The sequence below is a fragment of the Microtus ochrogaster genome, chromosome 5, assembly GCF_000317375.1.
Source record: "Microtus ochrogaster isolate Prairie Vole_2 chromosome 5, MicOch1.0, whole genome shotgun sequence".
In the NCBI taxonomy this organism is placed as follows: Eukaryota; Metazoa; Chordata; class Mammalia; order Rodentia; family Cricetidae; genus Microtus; species Microtus ochrogaster.
In genome coordinates, this window is record NC_022012.1 from 13,958,930 (window position 1) to 13,982,317 (window position 23,388).

At 39.7% G+C, this 23,388-nt stretch overlaps 1 protein-coding gene across 2 annotated transcripts in view; it reads left to right on the forward strand.

Annotated features, from left to right (window-relative positions):
- Znf317 (zinc finger protein 317) overlaps positions 1-21,373 on the forward strand; it is a 23,540-nt gene extending 2,167 nt beyond the window's left edge. The window contains exons 2-9 of one of the 2 annotated variants that reach the window (XM_026779333.1): positions 406-472; positions 7,436-7,496; positions 11,478-11,694; positions 12,583-12,722; positions 13,226-13,352; positions 14,243-14,338; positions 15,988-16,070; positions 18,669-21,373. In XM_026779333.1, the coding sequence (XP_026635134.1) occupies positions 11,664-11,694; positions 12,583-12,722; positions 13,226-13,352; positions 14,243-14,338; positions 15,988-16,070; positions 18,669-19,988 (1,797 nt within the window). In that variant the 5' untranslated portion in view covers positions 406-472; positions 7,436-7,496; positions 11,478-11,663 and the 3' untranslated portion in view covers positions 19,989-21,373. Of the gene's footprint in view, positions 1-405; positions 473-7,435; positions 7,497-11,477; positions 11,695-12,582; positions 12,816-13,225; positions 13,353-14,242; positions 14,339-15,987; positions 16,071-18,668 lie in introns of those variants that run through there. The other variant, XM_026779334.1, reaches the window with a different exon arrangement.
- Positions 21,374-23,388: the final 2,015 nt, after the last annotated feature.

Sequence of the window (23,388 nt, forward strand, 5' to 3'; positions counted from 1 at the left end):
AACTCACAGAGATCCGCCTGCCTCTGCCTCCCAAGTGCTGGGATTAAAGGCGTGCGCCACCATCGCCCGGCTTGGAACTTGTCTTTTTGTAGGGGTTTTTCTATATTTTTTTTTCCTGTTCTTTTTTTCACACTGTCTTTCAGGTGTTGATAAATTTAAGTACCTTGACTTAGCTAGTAAAATGATGGTAAGCTGAATGAATGAACAAATAACTGAGTTTTTGTTTGGTTATGTTGTTGTTGTTGTTGTTGTTGAAAGAATAGTGAAATTAAGAAAATGACTTTCCAGTGGTACATTGAATTTGTTTAGGTAACTAACTTATTTAGAAAGGACACATTGTCTTGATCTTTGAACTTCAGTGTTTTGTGTGTATGTTTTATGGTAACTTTTCCTTTTCTGTTTCAGGCTTATGCCAGGCATTCTCCTAAAATGAGGCAGAGGTTTTTCCTCCTCTAAATCTGGAGTATTTTAAGTAAGAATATCACCATTTATTGTGCATATTGATGCACCTTTATGATTTCAACACGGAGGAAGAAGAAGCAGGAGGATCAGCAGTTCAGGCCCAGTGTAGACTGCATGCATATCTGTAGGCCACCCTGGGCTTCATGAGACCCTATCTGATAAGAACTGCAAATGGGTCTGGTGAGTGGGTCACATCACTTCAGAGCAGGTCTGCCTGTCAACCTGAGTACACATTGTCAAATCCCATCACTCCTTAAAGGAAAATGGAAGGCTAAGACAGTAAAATGGGCTAGAAGCACACACACCTGTGTGTGTCTGTCTGTGTGTGTAGGGGAAGGGTTACAACTGTTCTAGAAAACAGAGCACTGCAGAAATAACAGACAGACCCTTACTTAACAAGGTGAAAGGAGACGACTAACTCCTTTGCTTGTCCTGTGACCTTCATGTGTGTGCCCAGACACACATACACACACTTTTTTGTCTTAAAGTTATAATCTTATTTTATAGTCTCCCAATCTTCTGCTCCAGTGGCCTGAGTGCTGTGCTGGAGTTAATAGGTTTTGCTATCATGCCCAGCTTGGGAAAACTTCATTTTATTAAAGCTGTACTTGAGTTTTGGAGGACTATGTTGCATTCTTGTTTTATATTTTATTATAATAAAAATTTCTTAAGGAAGTTATTATTTCCATAAAATGTTTAAGCTGTGTAATCAAACTTTGTTCACAATCACTTATGTTTTAATGTGTTCTACATATTCCTAATATTAATATACTTAATCTTTTATTTTTATTATTATTATTATTATTATTATTTAAACAGGATCTCACAAATTTATAATCTTCATGGTTCAACTTCTCTCTGTGCTGACATTATAGAGGTGTGTGTACCACTCCTGGTTTAGATACTGTTTTGTTTTTTTTTTTTAATTTTTTAAACAAACATTAGAACTTTACTTAGACAATTCATTTTATAGTATGTATTTTCTGTTTCGTAGGTTTCTGAATTTTTGTCTCTTTTTTAATGGGAGGGACAGGGTCTTTGAAGCCAAAGCTTGCCTTGACCTTTTCAGCTAGCTGAGAATGGCTTTGAACTCTCCTGATCCTTCTTCCTCAACCTCTCAGTTGCTTCGATTCCAGACATGCTTTGGCTTCATTATTGCTTTCTTCCTTTAATGCTTTCATTTTATTTCATTTCCCCTGACTTAACCTAGACAACTGTTACATCCCTCAAAATGGAAATGCTATTTTGGGGTTTTGTACATTTTGTTTTGAGACAGTGTCTTATTTTGAAACTCTGGATGACATAGAACTCACTATATAGATCAGGTAGGCCTCAAACTCAAAGATGCCTACCAGTCTTTCCCTCTCTGGTGCTACAATTAAAGTTGTGCATGCATCATCACGCTCTGTAAAGTATAGTCTCTTTCATATGTGTGTGTGTGTACATATATATTTATATTTTATTTCTAAATATGATTATCATATATTATGACTCCTTTGATATGTGGATTAATGTAGTCGTTTCTTCTGAATTTTATTCCTCAACATTTTGATGGAACTATATCTCACTCTTCCCCTTTAGCTCCTGGGACATGGCCTAGATGGCAGCCAGGTATATTGATTTACTGAGAATGTAACTCATATTGTTTTGCCCTAGTCCAGGTCATAACAAAGAGAAAAATGGATTTGAATCATAGTAGAATTGAAGAAATGATAGCATATGGTCTTCTTCATCTTTGTGTATGTTTGCATGCATGAATAGCACTGATTGAAAAAGAAATATGCCCAACAAGGGCAAACTTCAGTAAAAGTGCCGTTCTGTATTTAGTAGTTGCAATTAAATGTGAGTGCCCTGACACTGTTTTGTGCTTGCTTGGTAAACATTATGCCACTAAACTGTATCCCCAGATCTAAATTCTACTTTATTGGTTATTTGGGTAAATAAAATATACATGAATATTTTATATATAGAATCATGTGCTTGTCTTAGGCTTTTCATTGCTGTGAAGAGACACTATGACCATGGCAATTCTTACAAGGGAAACATTTAATTGCTTTGGCTTGCTTACAGATTTGGAAATTCAGTCCATTTTCTTCATGGTGGGGAGCATGGTGGCATGCATGCAGATGTAGTGCTGGAGGAGTAGCTGAGATTCCTACGTCTTGCCAGCAACAGGAAGTTGGCTCACAGACTGGGTGGTATCCTGAGTATAGGAAACATCCAAGCCTGTCCCCACAGTGACACACTTCCTTTAACAAGGCCATACTCACTCCAACAAAGCCACACCTCCTAATATTGCCACTTCCAATTATGGAGGCAAATTATATTGAAACCACCAAAGAATTTATGTAATTTTTTTTATTTTCATGTTTTATTCTCATTGTATTGGGCTAGGAAGGGACGTTTGAGTAGTAGTTATAGATTTGTCTAATCTTTCAGACAAGATTAGGATCCAGTCTGAGATCACCGTTCTGCAAGGTTGACAGTAGCTGCAGGAGGCAGGGCTCCTGGGAGAAGGAAGGGAAGCAGGTGTACAGTTGACCATGGAGGGTTGCTGTGCCAGGGTACCAGTTGGGATACCGGAAAATCCTCCACAAAGGCTGCAGGTGGTAAGGCCCACAGTAGAATCTGATAATGAATGGGATGCTGCAGTCTTAGTGGGACTGGTGGTCATGAGCATCCTCACGGAATTCTTGTCCTTTGGTCTGTGAGGTACTTTTCTGTGTTTCTCCGTAGAGACCAGAAAGGCTTGCTGCCTGATTTCTCCTTGGCTTTGCATCTCTGCTAATCTTTCAAACTTAGCTGCTGTGGAAACAGTCTTTTACATTTCTCCTTCTAAACTCTCCCACACACCCCGTCCCCACTCCTTCAAATTCTTGGCCTATTTCTTCATTAATTATTAGTGCTTAGCTATATGTATGTACATAGTATTCCTAAATATAGCCTGCTCGGTCCGTATGTTACTGGTATGTATGTTTCCAGGGATGACCATTTGGCTGCTTTTCTCTTCCCTAGGGAGGATCACCCCTGTGTTCCTGCTTTCCTCAACTGCCTGTGCACTGGTTTCATTCTTCAGCTCACATCTGGGCAGTCGTGATTGTGAGACTTTATGTGTAGATTTTTATATGCATAGGAAACATAATCTCCTAGCAAGCTCCCTGATCTTCTGGCCATTACAATTTTTCTGCCCAATCTTCCTAAATGTTCTCTGAGCCTTAGGTGCAGGAGTCTTTTGTAGATTTATCTATTGGGTCTGTCCTCCGTAACTCTGTGTCGTATTGGTTGTGGTTTTCTATGGTAGTATCTGTTGCAAAGAGAAGTTCCCTTGATGACAGGGAGGACTAGACTTACCTGTAAGTATAAGAATAAATGTTTAGAAGCCAGTTAGGGATTTTGCTTTTTTTTTTTTTTCTTTTTTTAGTGAGGTGGTGGTTACAGGTTCTCCTCCAACATCCATGACTTCACTAGCACTGAGAAGCTAGTTAGGTTTCCAGTACCAGTAATGGTTTCCCTCTGGTGGCTCAAGTCTTACGTTCATTTAGAATGCTATTGGTTACTGTCAGAGTATGCAGCTATTGCTCCGTTAGGGTTATTGTACCATTCTGGTCTTGTGGAATATGCGTCATAGCTGAGTAGAAATTGGGTTGCTTCTCTCCTATCACAGTTCTGTACAGTGAAAGCTATCCTGAGGAAGGCACTCAGGTCAGGTCCAATTTAAGGGCCCTTGGACCCTTTGTCTCAAGTGTTTGGGACCTTCAGCAGTGGGCTCTTATATTTGGGGAATGTCTTCAACAGCCCTGGTCAACAACCCAAAAGAGGATTTCCCCTTGTCTGGTATTAGGGTTTTGGTTAGTGTAAGTAGGTGCAACATGAAGCTGTTTATCAAAATACAAAATAAAACTTGCTGGACTGCCCCAGACAGTGGAGGACAGCACCCAGCTGCCAAAGCTTGTTAGGTTTTTTAGGGTAGATGACAATGACAGGGGAGAGGTGTTCTTGAAACCTGGCACTGCCAGATGTTTGGTATGGGGACTCTGTCAGACAGGGACGTACTGAGACTACAGTCAGGAGCATTCAGCCAACCTTTAAGGGCCTCTGAGAAATTCTTTAGGTTTCTGTTTCCTGGCAAAACCAGCTCAGGTTATAACTGAATCATGGTTATTATTGGGGGACCTGTGACCTTAGGTGGTTTTTGGCTCTTGGAAGGAGCACATTCAGACCAGATGAGAAAAGTTCATTAAAAATGGCTACATTTATTTATACACAGATTATGTATGTGGACTATTGTTTTTTTAAGGTAAACAGTTAATAGTATGATTTCTTGTGGCATTTTCAAACATCATTATTGTTATTTTACCCCGCTTTCTTCATCTTCTGTATTTACCTCCCTCCCTGCTCCCTAACAGCCCCCCTTTCTCATTCTGCCTGTCAAATAGATTGCTTGCATTCTGCTATTCCCTTTTGCCCTCTGCCTACCTTCTTCTGTATTTACCCTTTGATCTTTCCCTAATTAGATCATTTTACACTGCTATTTACCTCTCCAGTGCTCCCCAACCTCCCTTTCGTGGCAATAGCTTGGTTTTACTTTCCAGGTTCCTATAGTTACTATAGGGTATACACTCACAGTTGAAGATTTGGAGCTAGGAATGTCCAATGAGAAAGAACATGTGGTTTGTCTTTCTGGGTTTGGGTTTCCTTAATTCAGTATAATACTTTCTAGTTCCATCTATTTACTTGTTCATGATTTCATTTTTTTTTTTTTTTTTTTTTTTTTTTTTTTGCTAAATAGTCACAACTCATCAGTTGTGGGACATCTAGGTTGTTTCCATATCCAAGCTATTGTGAATAAAGCAACATTGAACATGACTAAACAGGTATCTGTGGAGTTGGATGTCCACATTTCAGCATATGTCAAGGGGTGGAAAGACTGATCATATGATGAATTCATTTTTAGCTTTTTGAGACTTCTCATTAATTTTCATAGTGACTACACCAGTTTGCAGTCCCACCAACGGTGGATGATGGCCCTTTTTTCCTCACACTCCAACAAGAGGCATCTGCATATGGACATCCAGTTTTATAGCACCATTGTTTGAAGACACTTTCTTCAACATACGCTTTTGGAGTGCTTGTCAGATATTAGTGGGTGAAGCTCTGTGTGCACATGTTTGTGTCTTTGGTATTGTTCCATTCGTTTACACACCTGATTCGGTGCTATTACTATGACTCTGTTATACATAAGATTTGAAATTGCAATCCTAACATTGTTCCTTTTAGTCATCATGCTTTGGCCATCCTTTCATGGTTCAATATGAATTTTACAATATTTTTAATTCTTTGAAGAATATTGGAAGGCTTTTTATTGGTATTGTATTAATAGCTTTTGATATAATGACCAGTTTCATAATGTTAACTCTACTAATCTATAAGCATAGGGTGTCTTTCCATTTTCTAGTGTCTTTCTATCTCTTTCTTTAGAGGTGTAAAGGCTAGGTTTTTTTCTTAGATACTTTATTTTCTTTGAGGCTACTGTAAATGGGAGTGTATCCACTGTGTCCTCCTCTGTATGTTTTCTGTTGGTGTATAGAAATATATTAATTTGTTCCAATTGATTATTTATCCTGCCACATTGCTGGATTTGTTTATCTTTTCTAGGAGTTTTCTGGTATAATTTTGGGAATCTAATCTATAGTATCATCCTCCACAAATAAGGATAGTGTGACTTCTTCCTTCACTATTTATATCACTTATATTTCTTTTTCTTGCCTACTCCTTGAGTATTTTGAGTACATTATTGAAAAGGAGTGTGGGTAGTGGATATCCCTGTCTGGTTCCTGACTTCACTAGAATTGCTTCTAGCTTTTCTCCACTTAAGATGATGTCACACACTTAAGATGATGGTTGTCATAAATAATTTTTATTGTTTGTGGTAATTCCTGGGGACTACATTCTCTGGGACTTTTATCATGGAAATTTTTTTAACCTGCTGCCTGTTCTCTATTTGCTGAGATGATCGTGTGATTTTTGTCTTTAAGTCCTTTTATGTGGTTTATTACATTTCTTTGCTTATAAGCCATCACATAAATTTGAAAGAAGAATGCAGGTTTACACAGGAGCGATTGATTGGAGGGAGATGGGAAATAATGTAATAACTTCAAAAACCTAATTTTAAATTCTAATATTCAATTACAATTATGCATATCATCAGGGTAACATGATATATAAATATATGGGAATTAATGCTTAAGTTGAACTAAATATTTTTTTCAAACATTTGTAGTCATTGTAAAAATGTCAAAACACTTTCTTCTAGGTTTTGAAATGTGTAATTTTTTATTGCTATCTCTAGTTATCCTTCTGTGCAATAACTTTTAATACTTTAAGTGTTGAGATAAAATAAGTGACTAGAAGTCTAACTCAGTAGGTAAGAACACTGGGTATTACAGAGGACTTTCATTTGGTCCCCAACACCCTTGTGGCAACTTAGAACAGTTCCTCCAGTTCTAGCAGTATGATTCTGTTTTTTGATCTCAGCAAGCATCAGGAGCAAATGACACATGCATGCATGCAAGCAAAACATTCATACACATGAGAATCAATTAGTCGCCAGGCGGTGGTAGTGCACGCCTGTAATCCGAGCAATTTAGAGTCAGCAGAAGGCGAATCTTTGTGAGTTCAAGGCCATCCTGGTCTATAAGCACTACTTTCAAGACAGGCACCAAAACTACACAGAAACCCTGTCTCGAGAAATGAAAAACCAAAACAACAAAAAATGTTGTGGGTTTTTTTTTTTTGAGCCTTTTTTTTTTAAAGATGAAATAAAACCAAACTTAGCCCTTATTGTTCAGTTCAGTGGTGGTCCATACATTCACAATAGACTACATTTCCCCATGTAACTTTTGAAGTTTTCTGTAATTTTAAATTGAAATTGGGAATCCCTTAAAGAGTAACTCCTCACTTGCTTTTTTCACAGATCCTGGCAAAATCATTCTGCTTTTTGACTTCATGAATCAATCTGACTTCATGAGCCTCATGTAAGTGAAATTGCACATCTGCCCTTCTTTGCCTTGCTAATGTCTCTTAATATATTTTTTATGTATGTCATAGAATGTATCAGAACTTTCTTCTTAAAGCTGGTTGATATTTCACACATTTTCTTATTCATATCTGTTGTGTACTCTTGTAAGATGTTTGCTTCTCCTCTGTTTTCCTCTCTATCCCTGCCCTTTCTCCCTCTCTCTTTCTCTCTTCCCTGCCTCTACTTCCTCAGTATCTAAGACTACAAATACCTAAACTCTTCAAGGCTGTTGAAGACAATCTTTATGATTGCATTCTTGGTGTCATATACTTGGTTCTGAATTCATCCTTAAAACGGTGGTTTTTTTTTTTTCTTTTTTGGTTTTTCAAGACAGGGTTTCTCTGGCTTTGGCTGTGTTTTGTTTTTTTAACTCAAAATCTTTTTTGTGTCTGTAATAAAAATAAAGGTCAACTTACTTTTCAAAACTTCTAAACAGTGATCATAAAGGTTCCTTAGTATTGAATTGCTTTGTGCCCTTATTGAAAATTTGTTTGTTGCCAGGCAATTATGGCGCACACCTTTAATCCCAGCACTCGGGAGGCAGATCTCTGTAAGTGCAAGGGCCAGCCTAGTCTACAGGATAGCCAGGGCTGTTACACAAAGAAACCTTGTCTCATAAAAGAAAAAAAAAGAAAGTCTACACATGCCAAATTTCTTTCTAGCCCTCTTCTGTTCCGTTGACTTTCCTGTGTGTATACCTTAGTCATTTTCCATATTGTAGAAGATGATTATTGTAAATCTTATTAGTTTTCCTACATCTTAACATTGTTATGAATTTTCTGCACTCTTTTTTAACAATCATATTTACTGTTACCTTCCCCCTACTTTTTTCCATTTTCTGTTGCTCATCTACTGCTGGCTCTGAGGCCTACTCTTAAGAGTGATTTGTTTCTCCAGAGAGACTCCATTAGAGAAAACTAATTTTTCTTATAGAAACAGTTGTCAGTTGAAGATAACTTCTGGGTTAGGAATAGAACTTGTGTCTGCTTTCTTTCTTAATGCTGAGACCCCATCCAACTCAGATCCATATAGACCCTATGAATGCTACCATAGTCTCTGAGTTCTTATGTGCATTGGTCCTGCTGCGTTTCGAAGGCCTTGTTTCCTTGGTCTCCTCCATCCCATCTGGAGCTTACAGTCTTTTCTCCTCCTCTTCCACAGGGTTCCCTCAGTCTTGATGGGAGGGTTTGTTAGAGATACCCCATTTAGGATTGGATTTTCCAAAATATCTCAATTTCTGCACATTGTTTGTCTGTGGGTGTGTTTATTTGTTCCTGTCTACAACAATCAGGAAGAAGCTTCTCTGATGATGGCTGAGCAGTCAGTGATCTATGATTAGAACAGAATGTCCTTAAAAGTCATTTTATTGTTACATTCCTTTAGAAGAATAGTATTTGGTATTCTGTTAGGTCCCTCGCCTGTATAACTTCAGGTTCTGAGTCACTTGAGCAGTGTCATGGATGTATCCCCTCTCATGGAGTGGATTTTTAATTCCAATCCATTACTGCTTGGTCACTCCCATAAATTTTGTACCATACCCCTATTGCACTAGTACAACTTGCACACAGCACATCATTGTAGATCAAAGGATTAGTAGGTGAGTTGGTGTTTATCTGTCTTACTTGATAGTATGTAGAATATATCTAATACCATGAACACTAGTCATTAGGGGTTAAAGCTCTAGTTAGACACCTGCTCAACAACTTCTTGTTTAATGAGTTACTTGGGTATTGTCCTCAGCAATGGAACCTCACCCTGGATTGTTTAGGTATTTCCATGGGGCCTCTTTGGCCAAAAACTCAATTACATGTAACCCATTCCCAGCAGTAGAGGCTTCATTTGTTGATGAGAGATGTCCAGTTGAGGTTCCATCTGTCAGATTATTTGGTGATTCCTTTTAGATCACCTTCATATTTGTATATATTTTAGATAACTTCTACTGTATTGGGTGACCCTTCAGATGGCCCTTAGTTTTAACTGTCCTTCCTCATATTTCCTCCTTCACACCCTTTCTGCCTCCCCCTCATCATTTGATCCTCCTGTTCTAGACCTACCCCCAATCTGTCCATGGCCATCTATTTTTTCCCCGTATTTGGGAAGATGCATTCCTCCCCATTAGTCCCTGGCTCTGTATCTCATCTCTGTGCTTATGTGGATTGTGGATTATTGCCTGCTTATCAAAGATTTAGCAGTTAATAAATAAGTTTATCCACTTATAAGAGAATACATACAATATTTGTCTTTTTGAGTCAGGTTTCCTCACTAAGGATGACTTGTTCTAGCTCCATCCATTTACTTGCAAATTTCATTATTTTATTTTTTTTTAACCAGCTGAGAAGTATTGCATAGTGTAAATGTACCATGCTTTCTTTGTCCATTCTTCTGTTGAGGAGCGTCTAGACTGTTTCAGTTTATGGCTTTTAGGAATAGAGCAGAAGTGGATATGATTAAACACGTGTCTCTCAAATAGGATGAAGCAACCTTTGGGTATATGCCCAAGAGTGGTATAAGTGGATCATGAAGTAGATGTATTCTTAGCTTCCCGGGGAACTGCATTGATTTCCATCATAGCTATATAAACTTGCATTCCCACCAGCAATGGATGAATGTTCTACTTACTCTACATCCTCACCAGTATGAGTAGTCATTTGTCTTGGCCATTCTGGCTGGTGTATGAGGAACTCTCAAAGTTGTATTGATTTGCCTTTCCCTAGTGACAAATAATGTTGAACATTCTTTGCGGGAGCCTCTGCCATTTGTGTGCCCTCTTTTGAGAATGGGTACTCTGGGGATCGGTACCACATTTTTAAATTGAGTTTTTTATTTTCTTGATGTCCAGTTTTCTTTTTTATTTCTTTCTATATTTTAGATATTAGCTCTTTGTCAGAGTATAGTTGGAAAAAATCTTTTCCCATTTTATGAGCTGCTACTTCCTCCAAATGTTGGTGTTGTTGACCATACAAAAGCTTTTCAGTTTCACAAGGTCTGAGTTATTCATTGTTCTTAATGCTTCTGCTATTGTTATGTTCAGAAAATTTTCCCCTGTGCCAATGAATTCAGAACTATTGCCCACATTCTCTTCCCTCAGATTCAGTCTATCTGGTCATATGTTGTAGTCTTTGATCCATTTGGAGTTAAGTTTTATGCAAGGTGGAAAGTATTTATCTATTTGGATTCTTCTGTATGCAGCCATCCAGTTTGACCAGCACCACTTGGTGAAGATACTATCTTTTCTCCCAAACTGTCTTTCTGGCTTGTTTGTTTGTTTGTTTGTTTTTTTATTTATTTATTTATTTATTAAAGATTTCTGTCCCTTCCCCGCCACCGCCTCCCATTTCCCTCCCCCTCCCCCAATCAAGACCCCCTCCCTAGTTTTTTTTTTTTAAATAAAAAGATCAGGTGTCCATTGTTGTGTGGACTTGTCTCATTATTAAATGTGATCCCATTTATCAGTATGTCTGTTTTTATGGCAAACCATGCTGTTTTATTACTATAGTTTTGTAGTACAATTTGAGAATTGAAAATGATGGTACCTCTAGCAATTACTTTATTATTTAGAATATTTTATATTCAGAATCGTGTGTGTGTACGTGTGTGTATAGTTATAAAAGATATTGTTTACCTGATTTCTTTCATAGTCCATTTGTATTTGCCCATAGGATGAGTTCTGATTTTTGTGTAGTAATTTTGTATTCTGTAACTTTACTGAAAGTGTTTCCTGGTGGAATTTTTAGGATCACATTTATATATAAACCTATCATCTGTGGTTAGAAGTCCTTTAACTCCTTCTTTTCCTGTTTGTATTCCCTTGTTCTCCTTTATTTATATTATTGTTCTAACTAAAACTTCAAGTTCTATATTGAATAGGTATGGAGAGAGTGGGCAATCTTGTCTTGTTCCTGATGTTAGTGGAAATGCTTTGAGTTTCTCTATTTAGGTTGATGTTGGCCCACTATTAGACAGCTTATGGGTCAAGAAGAAATGCCAAGAAAAAAATTCAGAGTTCTCCTCACTAAGTAAGAGAGACAGCCTTTGAAATCACCCAGGGCCCAGCTGTCAGCTTTGAAAAGCAGTACCTCCTCACATGCCTGCATTCAGCTGCGGTGGCCCATGCCCCTAAACAATGGCTGCACTTGCTCTGTGTCCCACATTTGGTAAGTTCAGCAAATGAGCACGTCTCTTTTCATGCCTCAGATAGAGGAGCCATGGATATGTAAGCTGTTGATGGCGATGGGTGAGCTGAATGGTGGTAGTATATATGACTGATTATAGGCATGTATGGGATTGGGACAAAGAAGAGCATGTGTATAGTTCACATATATAATGAAGAAGATAGAGGTGAAAATTGACCTCGTGATCGATTGATTTGATAAATTTGAGAAAGGCAGTAACTTTACCTTTTGGGATTTCCTCACTCAGAAAATGGGACTATGTAGAGGTTGAATATCCCTAATCTGAAAATCCCAAATCTGAAACTTTGTGAGGATAGCTAAGATGCCACTTGTGAAAAATTCTGGACCTTATCTCAAGTGACAGGTTGCAGTCAAACTAGCTGTGTGGGAAAAGTACCTAAAATAGCCATGTTGGAAAAGTATCTAAAATGATCTTCAGCTATGTGAGTAACTGTGAAGCATAAATGAATCTTTTGTTTAAACATCTCATCCAAAGATACATCATTATATTTATGGAAAGATGCCAAAACTTTAAAAAAAAAAAAAAAGTACCTGAAGTAAAACATGGGCCTAAGCAACTAACTCATGTTCAGGATGCATTGCTGCTTGTGGTTGTGTATCACAAACATCCTCTTCTCTGTCTTTGTTTGTGAATGAGCAGGGGAGTGTATGGGGTGGAGTGGTGGGTGGGTGGGTGGGTGTGTGTGTGTGTGTGTGTGAGAGAGAGAGAGAGAGAGAGAGAGAGAGAGAGAGAGAGAGAGAGAGAGAGAGAGAGAGAGAGAGAGAGAGAGAGAGAGAGAGAGAGAGAGAGATTTGAGTATGCTTACTAGAAGGCAGATGAATTTAAAGGATTTTATTTTCTTGCCTTAGTTATATCCTCTCAGGGCTCTGCAGGTAGCCAAGAATCAGAACTTCCTCTTCCTTCAAAATACCATTCTTGTCAGCAGAATTCGGGTTTGTTTGCTTGCTGTGCTCCAGAGCCTAATACACCAACTCGTGTTTCTTCTCAGGTACATAAGACCTCAGGCCCAAGGGTAGGACAAGTACAATTTAGGACATCCTGCCATCACCGTTGCATGGATTTCTTTTAGATGCTCATCCAGGTCAGTGAATGCTTGATCAAGGACTAGGACGGTAAGGAAAGTCAGAAGGTTGTAATCATTAGGGAAGTTAAAAGGAGTGGATTATGTAGCAGGTGTTCCTCTCATGTTTGCACAGTGCTCAGAATCAATTGTAAGACAGAAAGTAAGTAAGTAAAGCTACAAGCTGTCAGCCACCCTAGAGGTGGAAAGCAATTTTCTTCTTGTCAGTTGTACTTGAAGCAGTGAGACAGATTCTGGTCTCCTCAGAGGGAACAGACACTGTCTGGGAGTATTCATCCAATACACATACAGAAACCTTTAGCAGACCATATCTTGATTTCACACATCAAATCTTCCATGCCCATGTTCTGCCTCTGTTGTTTTCCTGGGAGCTGGTTTCTCACTGACTTCGAATGTATATTGTATTCTAGGAGTCTGTAACATTCCAAGATATTGCTGTGGATTTTACTGAGAAAGAGTGGCCCCTGTTGGATTCTTCCCAGAGAAAACTATACAAAGATGTAATGCTGGAGAATTATAGAAATCTGACTTCCCTGGGTAAGGCTACCATGTTCACACACCTGTTTAGGGATAAGATGTTTTACCTAGTACTTGCCTTGACCTAAGACATAGATGGGGTTTGTAGCAAAGTTAAGAACAAGCAGAACTGGTACCCAACCTTGTAGGTTTCTCTAGTAGGAGGACCTGTCCATTACATTGAGCTTGGAGGTTTTCAAGTATGTGACTGAGTTTAACCATAAATTTCTAAGGTTAGTTGTCCCATTCTTGTTTATGGAGAAGAGTCAATGAGTAAGGGAATTTACTGTATTGTGTTGTGACCTGAGTTCAAGTTCTTAACAGCCATACACAAAGTTGGGTGTCATTGCGGATAACATGTAAAAATTCCACAGATATGGGAAGTAAAGACAAGATAATTGTTAGAGATTATTGGACAACAGCCTAGCTCCAAGTTCAGTAAGAGACCCTTTCTCCAGGGAATGAAGTAGGATGATATATTGGGATGCCCAATGTCCTCATATGGCCTCTGAACATAGACAAGCACACATAAAGAAAAAATAATGTATTAAAATTAGCAAAATTTAAAATTGTAAAAATTTATTTTTAAAATTTTTCATTCTTGTTTGTGGTTGTAGTTCAGTGGTAGAGTGATTTTCTAGATAATGGCCCATTCCTAACACTTAAAACAACAACAAAAAAAGAAAACCACATTCTTTTGGATGGCAAATGTATAAGTATGAATGGATTTGGCTTTTATGGAAGATTTTTTTCTGTGTTTCTTAAAAAATGTGACATCATCATTTTGCAGCTCCTAAGTCTGCCATGTCCACCTTCAGAAAACTCTGAAGACCAAATTATTTACCCTGGTGTAATGGGAGGGTTGTCCTCTGCACAGTCCCCCTTCCATATGTGTCTTTCCTGGTGAGTAGGGTATCAAGTTGGCAAACCCAGCCTCATCTCACACCTGGAGCAAGAAGAGGAGCTGAGGATGGAGGAGAGAAACATTAAATGGGGTGCTTCTCTAGGTGAGTAAACGCAAGACACACAGATGTCATTTGGCTATCAGCTCTTCAGTGTTTGGAATGGAGGGAATATATTGTTGCTTTCCTGTTTCTGTTAGAAAATCACCTGGAACATTATTTAGTTCACTTATGTATCAATTCAGGAACATGGTGCCATCATCCTGGTACCAGCTGTATTGTATAAAACATGACAGATTGTCTTTGTGTAGCAGGCACAAAGTAACTTAAGGGAAAAAGTTTATTTGGTCACAGTTTTAAGGTTTAGTCCATCATGGCAAGAATCACCTGGCAACAATAACTGATGATCCCTTAGTATTTGACTTCTGGAAGTAGAGAGAGATAAATGATGTACTCAGCTCATTTTGTCCTTTTAATTCAATCTGTGCCTCAGCTTCCACCTAGCCTGTGGCATGCTGCTGCCCACATTTAGAGTGTGTCCTCAGTTAAAATTTACTTAGAGTCACTCTCATAGACACACCCAGGGTATGTTTCCATGGTCAGACTAAACCCAGGCAAGTTAATAATGAAGATTATCCTTGACAGCGTGGTAGTATAACTGTAGTCAGAACAAATATCCCATTGTGAAATAGGAAGGAAGAGCTAGGAGAGACCAGTGTTGGTGTTATTTAACTGTTTTTCTAGACAGGGTCTCACTGTAGGCCAAACTGGCCTCGAACTCATGATTCTCCTGCCCCAGCCTCCTAAATGCTGGTGTCACATGCATAGGTTACTGTAGTAATATGAGCGGCGAGGTTGCATCTCCAGCACCCTGGCCGCCTCCGGCTAGCTTTACCCGAAATAATTACATGGACACTGTATTCTTTCAATCACTGCTTGGCTCTTTAGCTCCAGCCCTTTTCTCGGCTAACTCTCGCACCTGGACTAGCCCATTTCTAATCATCTGTGTGTAGCACCCCAAGGTGCGCTTACCGGGAAGATTCTAGCCTACGTCCATCCTGGGTCGGAGCTTCATCGCGTGTGCCTCAGAGAGCAGAGCTCTCGCCTCTGCCCGCACGAGTGGAGCATCATGTCTCTCTGAGGCGTCTGCCCCTGAGAGGAGAGCTGTCGAGTCTCTGAGCTCACTTCCTCTTCCTCCCAGCGTCTGCTCCTCCCACCTATGTTCTAACCTATCAGGTCAAGCAGCTTCTTTATTTAATCAACCAATGACCTTCCTCCATCAGGTTACCATATCTACCTTTATGAGACAGCCTTCTGTTACAGCACGTCACTAACTTTCTAAGACCAACTTGGTTCCATCTAAGAACAGTGTAATCAGTGGGCTATTACTTCACAATAGGCCCCACCCCTTTAAAGGTTCTGCAACTTCAATGTCACTGTCCTGAGGCCAACTCTAATACATGGACCCTTGAACAAATATGTTCAAAACATTAACATGGAAGCACATTTAATAATGCTAATTAGGACATAAGGAAGTGTTCTTTGTCTTACTATCTATCTGTTTCTTTTGACCTGTAGTTTCATCTCTGTTTTCCTTTGAATCTGGCATTATCATTTTATTCATTTTTATGTTCTTCCCGTGTGCCTTGTCTTTCCTGGTATATTGTTAGAATTTACAAAGAAGTCTACATTTCATTCCTATCATCTCACTTTTTTTTGAATGAGCCAGGTTATCCAGTTTTGTTTTCTTTCAGATTCGGGAACTCCATCTCAAATAAAGTGGTCCATTGTTGTGGAAGATATTTTTGGTGAGGAAACATCTAATGGAGTGATATTGGTAAGATTTCCTTAGGATATATCTTTGTCTTTCTTGAGAAGCGCAAGGCAGCCACTAGTCAGCTCACTGAAGAGTCAGTCAAGTGACCTACTCTAAAGGAAACAGGAGTTCCACAGTGCCAAGCCACAGTTGTAACCTAGTACTGAGTTCCATTGAGCTGGTGCCACTGAAGTCTCTGTGAATACCAAGTTCTAAGAGTGCTTAGTTTCTTTGTATAAAATGTCACTTAGCATAGACTGCATACAACCTGTATGTATCTTAGTATATGTTCTACATTATTGTTAGATTACCTATATCACCTAATACAGTGTGGTATGTAAAATGTGTAAATAACTTTATTACTATATTGTCTAGATAATGACAGAAGTTTATGTGTGTTCAGTATTAATATAGTTATATTTGTCTTTAAATAGTCTGAGTCTGAGGTTGCCAAAATCTTGATATTGAACTCACTGATACTTAAATGAGACCCACTGAATTGTCAATTTCAGCAGGATCCCAAATCTAGCCCCAGACTTTCTCATTTAGAGTTCAGATAAGTAAATATTTCTATAACGTGTGATGGAGATTAATTTGGTTTTAAGTACTGAACAAAATTTGCTTGCAAAAAAACTTTATAGGGTACTACACATGAAGCTTTATGCTACAGTAGCCACATTTCCTGCTTTTTTTAGGATTTTTTTTCTTTATTTATTTTTATTTATTCATTTATTTATTTATTTATTTGGTTTTTCGAGACAGGGTTTCTCTGTGGTTTTGGAGCCTGTCCTGGAACTAGCTCTTGTAGACCAGGCTGGTCTCGAACTCACAGAGATCCACCTGCCTCTGCCTCCCAAGTGCTGGGATTAAAGGCGTGAGCCACCACCGCCCGGCTTCTTTATTTATTTTTAATTAAAAATTTCCACCTCCTCCCCGCCTCCAATTTCTCTCCCCCTCCCCACTTCCCCCTCCTCCTCCTCCCTCTCCAGTCCAAAGAGCAGTCAGTGTTCCCTCCCCTGTGGGAAGTCCAAGGTCCTCCCCCCTCCATCCAGGTCTAGGAAGGTGAGCATCCAAACAAACTGGGCTCCCACAAAGCTAGTACAGTAGGATCAAAACCCAGTGCCATTGTCTTGGCTTCTCAGTTAGCCCTCATTGTCCTACACATTCAGAGAGTCCAATTTGATCACATGCTCCATCAGTCCCAGTCCACCTGTGTTGCAATTCGAGTGGCGGGGCTGCATCCCCGGCACCTGGCCGCCCACATGGCTAGCTCTAGCTTATGCCCCAAAATAATTACACGGAAACTGTATTCTTTTAAACACCGCTTGGCCCATTACATCTAGCCTTTTCTCAGCTAACTCTCCCACCTGGACTTGCCCATTTCTAATAATCTATGTAGCCCAAGAGCTGGCTTACCAGGAATGATCTTAACCTGCGTCTGCCTGGAGTGGGAGAATCATGGCGACTCTCTGACTCAGCTTCTTTCTCCCAGCATTCTGTTCTGTTTACTCCACCCACCTAAGGGTTGGCCTATCAAGGAGCCTAGGCAGTTTCTTTATTAATAAGAAATCACTCCCACATCACACCTGGCTTTGGTGAGTTCCCATTAGATCAGCCCCACCATCTCAGTGGGTGGGCACACACCACTCGTGGTCCTGACTTCCTTGCTTATGTCCTGAGTGAGGTAACCCTGAACCCTGCTTTTATTTTTTTAACTAAGACAAGATCTTGTTGTTTAACCCAGGCTAGCTGGGTACACAAAGGTCTTGTGCTTTAGCCTTCTGAATTGGGTTACAATTGAGTGCCGCCACCACTTCAAGCCTCCTTTTATCTTTGATAAAGCTCAAATGAAAGAGAAACAATGACATCTTTGGTCATTCGATTTGTTTGGGCACTATTGCTGTGATAAAACACCATGACTAAAAGCATTTGTGAAGGAAAGGGTTATTTAGCTTACACTTCCACATTCATAGTCTGTCACTGAAAACCAGAACAGGAACTGAAAACAGGGAGACAGAAACTGGTGGCAGAGGTTATGGAGTGGCACTGCTTACTGGCTTACTCTCCAAGGCTTGCCTAGCCCACTTTTTTAAAGAACCGAAGACCATCAACCCAGGGATGGCACCACTAAAATGGGCAGGCTCTTCTCCATTGATCACTGATTAAGAAAATACGCTACAGTCTTGCCTATAACCCCATCTTATGGAAACAGTTTCTTAACTGAGGTTCCTTCCTCTCAGATATCTTTATAAAACTATTCAACACTGTCACGGTAATATGTTTTTGTTGGTGCTAATTTATTCAGAGATAATGTTTAAAGAGGCTGGGCCTTTAGACTTATGTTAAAGCCCATACTCTGTATTTACTAGGCCTTTGGTTTAACCATCAGCACCAAAAACATAAAATGAAATAAGGGGTGTTATAAATGACAAAGTCAGCTCTCATTTCTTTTTTTTTTTTTTTTTTTTTTTTTTGAGACAGGGTTTCTCTGTGGTTTTGGAGCCTGTCCTGGAACTAGCTCTTGTAGACCAGGCTGGTCTCGAACTCACAGAGATCCGCCTGCCTCTGCCTCCCAAGTGCTGGGATTAAAAGCGTGCGCCACCATTTCTTAACCAACAGGAAAAATCTCATCTTTTGGAGAAATCATCTGATTTCACCCATTTACTTGATGTCTTCAGTATTGGCCCTCACTTAAGTCAGCCAATTGGAAAGCCTGTAAGCAAGAGGCCCTGTCACTGCCACAGCTGTGGAGTTGCTTTCAAGAAGAGGACTCACCTGCCGCAGCACATGAGCACGTATGGTGGGAGAAAAGTGCATGAATGTCACCAGTGCCAGAAAGCCTTCACCACCAGCGCTTCTCTTACAAGGCATCGTAGGATTCACACTGGGGAGAAGCCTTATGAGTGCAGCAACTGTGGCAAAGCCTTCAATGACTCCTCAGCTCTAAGGAGCCACGCAAGAACTCACCTGAAAGAGAAGCCCTTTGACTGCAGTCAGTGTGGTAACGCCTTCCGGACTCCCTCTGCTCTGAAGGTACACATGAGAGTTCACACTGGTGAAAGACCCTACAAATGTGATGAGTGCAGCAAAGCCTACGGCAGGAGCTGCCACCTCATAGCCCACAAGCGGACACACACTGGGGAGAGGCCCTATGAGTGTCAGGACTGCGGAAAGGCCTTCCAGCACCCCTCCCACCTGAAGGAGCATGTCCGGAACCATACTGGGGAAAAGCCTTATGAGTGTACACAGTGCAACAAAGCCTTCCGATGGAAGTCCAACTTCAATTTGCATAAGAAGAACCACATGGTCGAGAAAAGCTATGAGTGCAAAGAATGTGGAAAGTCCTTCAGTGACCTCCTGTCAAGGAGGAAACACATGAGACTTCATATTGTAAAGAAACCAGTTGAGTGTTGCCAGTGTGGGAAAACCTTCCGAAACCAGTCTATCCTGAAGACACACATGAACTCTCACACTGGGGAGAAACCTTATGGCTGTGATTTCTGTGGAAAAGCCTTCAGTGCAAGCTCCAACCTCACTGCACACAGAAAGATCCACACTCAGGAGAGACGCTATGAATGCCCTTCCTGTGGGAGGGTCTTTGGTGATTACCTGTCACGGAGGAGGCATATGAGCATTCATCTTGTCAGGAAGCGTGTAGAATGTCGTCAGTGTGGAAAAGCTTTCAGAAACCAATCCACCCTGAAGACTCACATGAGAAGCCACACAGGCGAGAAGCCATATGAATGTGACCATTGTGGGAAAGCCTTCAGCATAGGTTCCAACCTTAATGTACACCGAAGGATTCATACCGGGGAAAAGCCCTATGAATGCCTTGTTTGTGGAAAAACCTTCAGCGACCATTCATCCCTTAGGAGTCATATGAAAACCCACCGGGGAGAGAAGCTCTTTGCCCCATCCATGTGGAAAAGGCTTCAGTGAGTACTCAGATGTAAAGGAAACTTGACAGGTTTAAGAAGTCACAAATCTTTCATGAACTCTCCATATAAAAAACGCAAAAGGTCACATGGAACTTGGGATAAATCCAGTTTGTGGAAAAATTGAAAAGACTTGACTTGGTATTCAGCACTTGTGATCTCTGTGAGAAAACAGGGAATTGGGAAATTTTTTGTATTGAGTATCAAGAAATTTTCAGCATAGTTCATAATCTGAAACTTACGAGAATTTAGGAGAGACTATTCAACTTGAGCGTTTAGTGATAAAAATCAGCAAAAGTTTATGGGCACTCCAGAGTGAATCTTTATCGATACAGTGACTAGGGAAATCTTTCCTCATCTCACATTTGTTCCATGGGTAAGAAATCAGAGTAAAGAGAACAATCTCAGGAGTAAGAAACAGGAAAAAGTGAATAAAGAGAGTTGAGAAAACTAGCCAGCCTGTTTATTGTTGGCTCACAAGCAAAATGCTTGTTCTTTTAAAAGGCAAAAGGCATCTGGAAAATATCCTACATGGCACTGACATACACGCTTTTGTAAAAATCTTCTTCAGGCAGTATTGATTCTCAACCCGGGGCAGTTTTGCTCTTCAGAGCATTTGTCAATATCTGGATAGATTTTTGGTTTGATAATGGGGAGAGAGGTATGACAGGCATATTGAAAGATGACATCAGGATACAACAATATCATTGTATCAAATAGCCTACAAATACACAAAAGTCATCCATGTCAAAGAATTATGTGTAGTACTATACTATAATCGTGCTGAATTTGAGGCTATCATTCATTCCTCAACTATTATGACCTCTATGAACACTCAGATTTGGAGAAATTTTTGCAGCTTTTTAACAGAAAAAAAAATACAATTCAGTTATTTCTGGAAATGTGTGAGAACATACACTTCTGCTAACTCTCTGTGAAAATGTTAATAGCCATAGTCTCCTTGTGTCTGAATGTAGAATTGTATTTACAAGTCCTTCATAAGGACAACATAATGATCTTTTTATTTTTAGAGTTATAATCTTCTGAATAACTCTTAGGCCCCTTTACAAATGATATGTAGATACTATTTTCTTTGGGAAGCTTAACCTGATTTAGAACTGATTATGTACTCGGTAATGTGGGTATTTTTGGTACCTGTGTCAAATGCATTGTGATTAAAGCGCAAAGCTTCCTAATGTAGGTCCTTTGGTTGCTTGTGACTTTCTGTCAGAAAGAATAACAGAATTCTAGTTGCTTCCCCAGTATGCATTTTAAACTCCCATAGCAGAAGAATCACAGTTGTATTTGATGAGTAAATGATGCTACTTTAAAAAATCTTTTGCAGTTTTTCTTGCAACTAGTACTTTCTACATTCTTTTTGGTTTGGTTTGGTTTGGGTTTTTTGGGGGGGGAGGGGGGTTTGAGACAGGGTTTCTCTGTGGCTTTTTTGGAGCCTGTCCTGGAACTAGCTCTGTAGACCAGGCTGGTCTCGAACTCACAGAGATCCGCCTGCCTCTGCCTCCCGAGTGCTGGGATTAAAGGCGTGCGCCACCATCGCCCGGCTGGTTTGGTTTTTTTGTTTTTGTTTTTAAGACAGGGTTTCTCTGTAGCTTTGGAGACTGTCCTAGAACTCACTCTTGTAGACTAGGCTGGTTTCAAACTCACAGAGATCTGTCTGCCCCCCAAGTGCTGGGGTTAAAGGCATGCGCCACCACCACCCGGCAATATTCTCTACATTCTATGACCCTGAACATTGATAAACAGAGGTCTTTAGCTTTCTGAGAAAAAGATCTTGGAGAAAAAAAAAAAAGTCTGATTTTTTTTTTTAATTCTTTGTGTGACCCAGAAGATAAAACCTACAGTCTAAAGAGGACACTCTAGAAAAGTCACAGTAATCCCAATCTGTACTGTGACTTCTGAAAGACTTTACAGTGGTGCTCAATTTATTGTACCTAGACTTTCTATTACCTGAGAAAACAATAAAATTCATTACAAGTTTACAACGGGATGGATATTCGTTTCTCTGTTGGCTTTACTGGTTGGAAGTGAGTTTTCTACCCTCTTAGTTGCTGGCCAGAAACCATACCACATGCATTTGTTGCTGTGTATCAGGTAATAGCAGCTAAAAAGAAAATGTTACATATGGTACTGAGAAGCAATAGGGAGCTTATGTAGCACTCGGGATTAGAAAAAAAAAATAAGAAAATGCTTGAGCAGAGGTGTGGTAACTGTGTGCCTTATAATCCTTGGCAGTTCAAAACCATTGAGTACTATTCTTGGCCTAGTTACTCCACAGCCAAGGCCTAGTATGAATAGAAAAAGCTTGTGGTTGAAGATGGTGTTCAAGTGTACCAGAAACCAGGTCTAAAAGACTGCCTGGTAGTCTCAGTGAAGTAGGAAGTCAATGGAGGGTTTAGTTTTGCTTAACTATTTTGAGACAGGGCCTCACTGTCTTGTCCAGACTGATCCTGAAGTACTGATCGAGTGGCATTCTCCTCCATCAGCCTCTCTGATGGCTGAGGCCAAAGTCCATTGGGGAGTTAGGAGGCTTGATAACTTTCCATTTCTCTTTTCTCAAAGGATCACACTGATTTCTAGGTTGATAAAGTGGAAAGGAGCAGGGCACCACCAGAAGGTAGTTATAAGGACTTTCAGAATTAATGGGAGATACAGGGAAGATGAGATTAGTTATAGGTGTGATGGGAGTAAGTCACATTGTTCAATGATCTGTGGTTTCAATTTCCTCTTGACACAGTGATCCTCTACTATTTGACAGGGAATGAAATTGTTGAGTCCTCGCAATAAAATACCAGTCATTTTTTTAAAAAAATATGAGATATATTTTATGTGTATTTCCTACATGGATTTACATGTACCATGTAATCACCAGAACAAGAATCTTTTTTTTTTTTGCTACCTCCAATTAGAAGCGCTGGGATTTCCTTAGTTTTCTTTAATGTTTATATCATACATGATGTTTTGTTTCCCATTACTTATATTTACTTTGTATGAGAATTAAACCTATATCTTAATTATATAGCATTCACTATGTTCTTTTATGTTTTAGTTTTTAACATTGCTTCTTTAAGGTTTTCCATAAATATTTCTCTGTTGAGATAACTTGTTTGGCAACATTCTCCACATGCAGATTTTATTGTGTAGCTATGTTGACTAGTACTGATGGTAGCAGAGACAGTGTGCAGCCTTGCTTTTTCTAAGTGGGAAATGTCTCTAATATTTTCCATTAATTGTGGTAGCACTTTTTAGGACTGAGACATTTAGTTTCATCCTCCCAAGTAACCCCTGCCTCTTATTCTTCCTCTACAAGGCATCTGGTAACCCTATTTAAGAAGCTTAATAGACAGTCAAACAGATACCCATCAGCAGCTAGTTAGGTCTGGGTG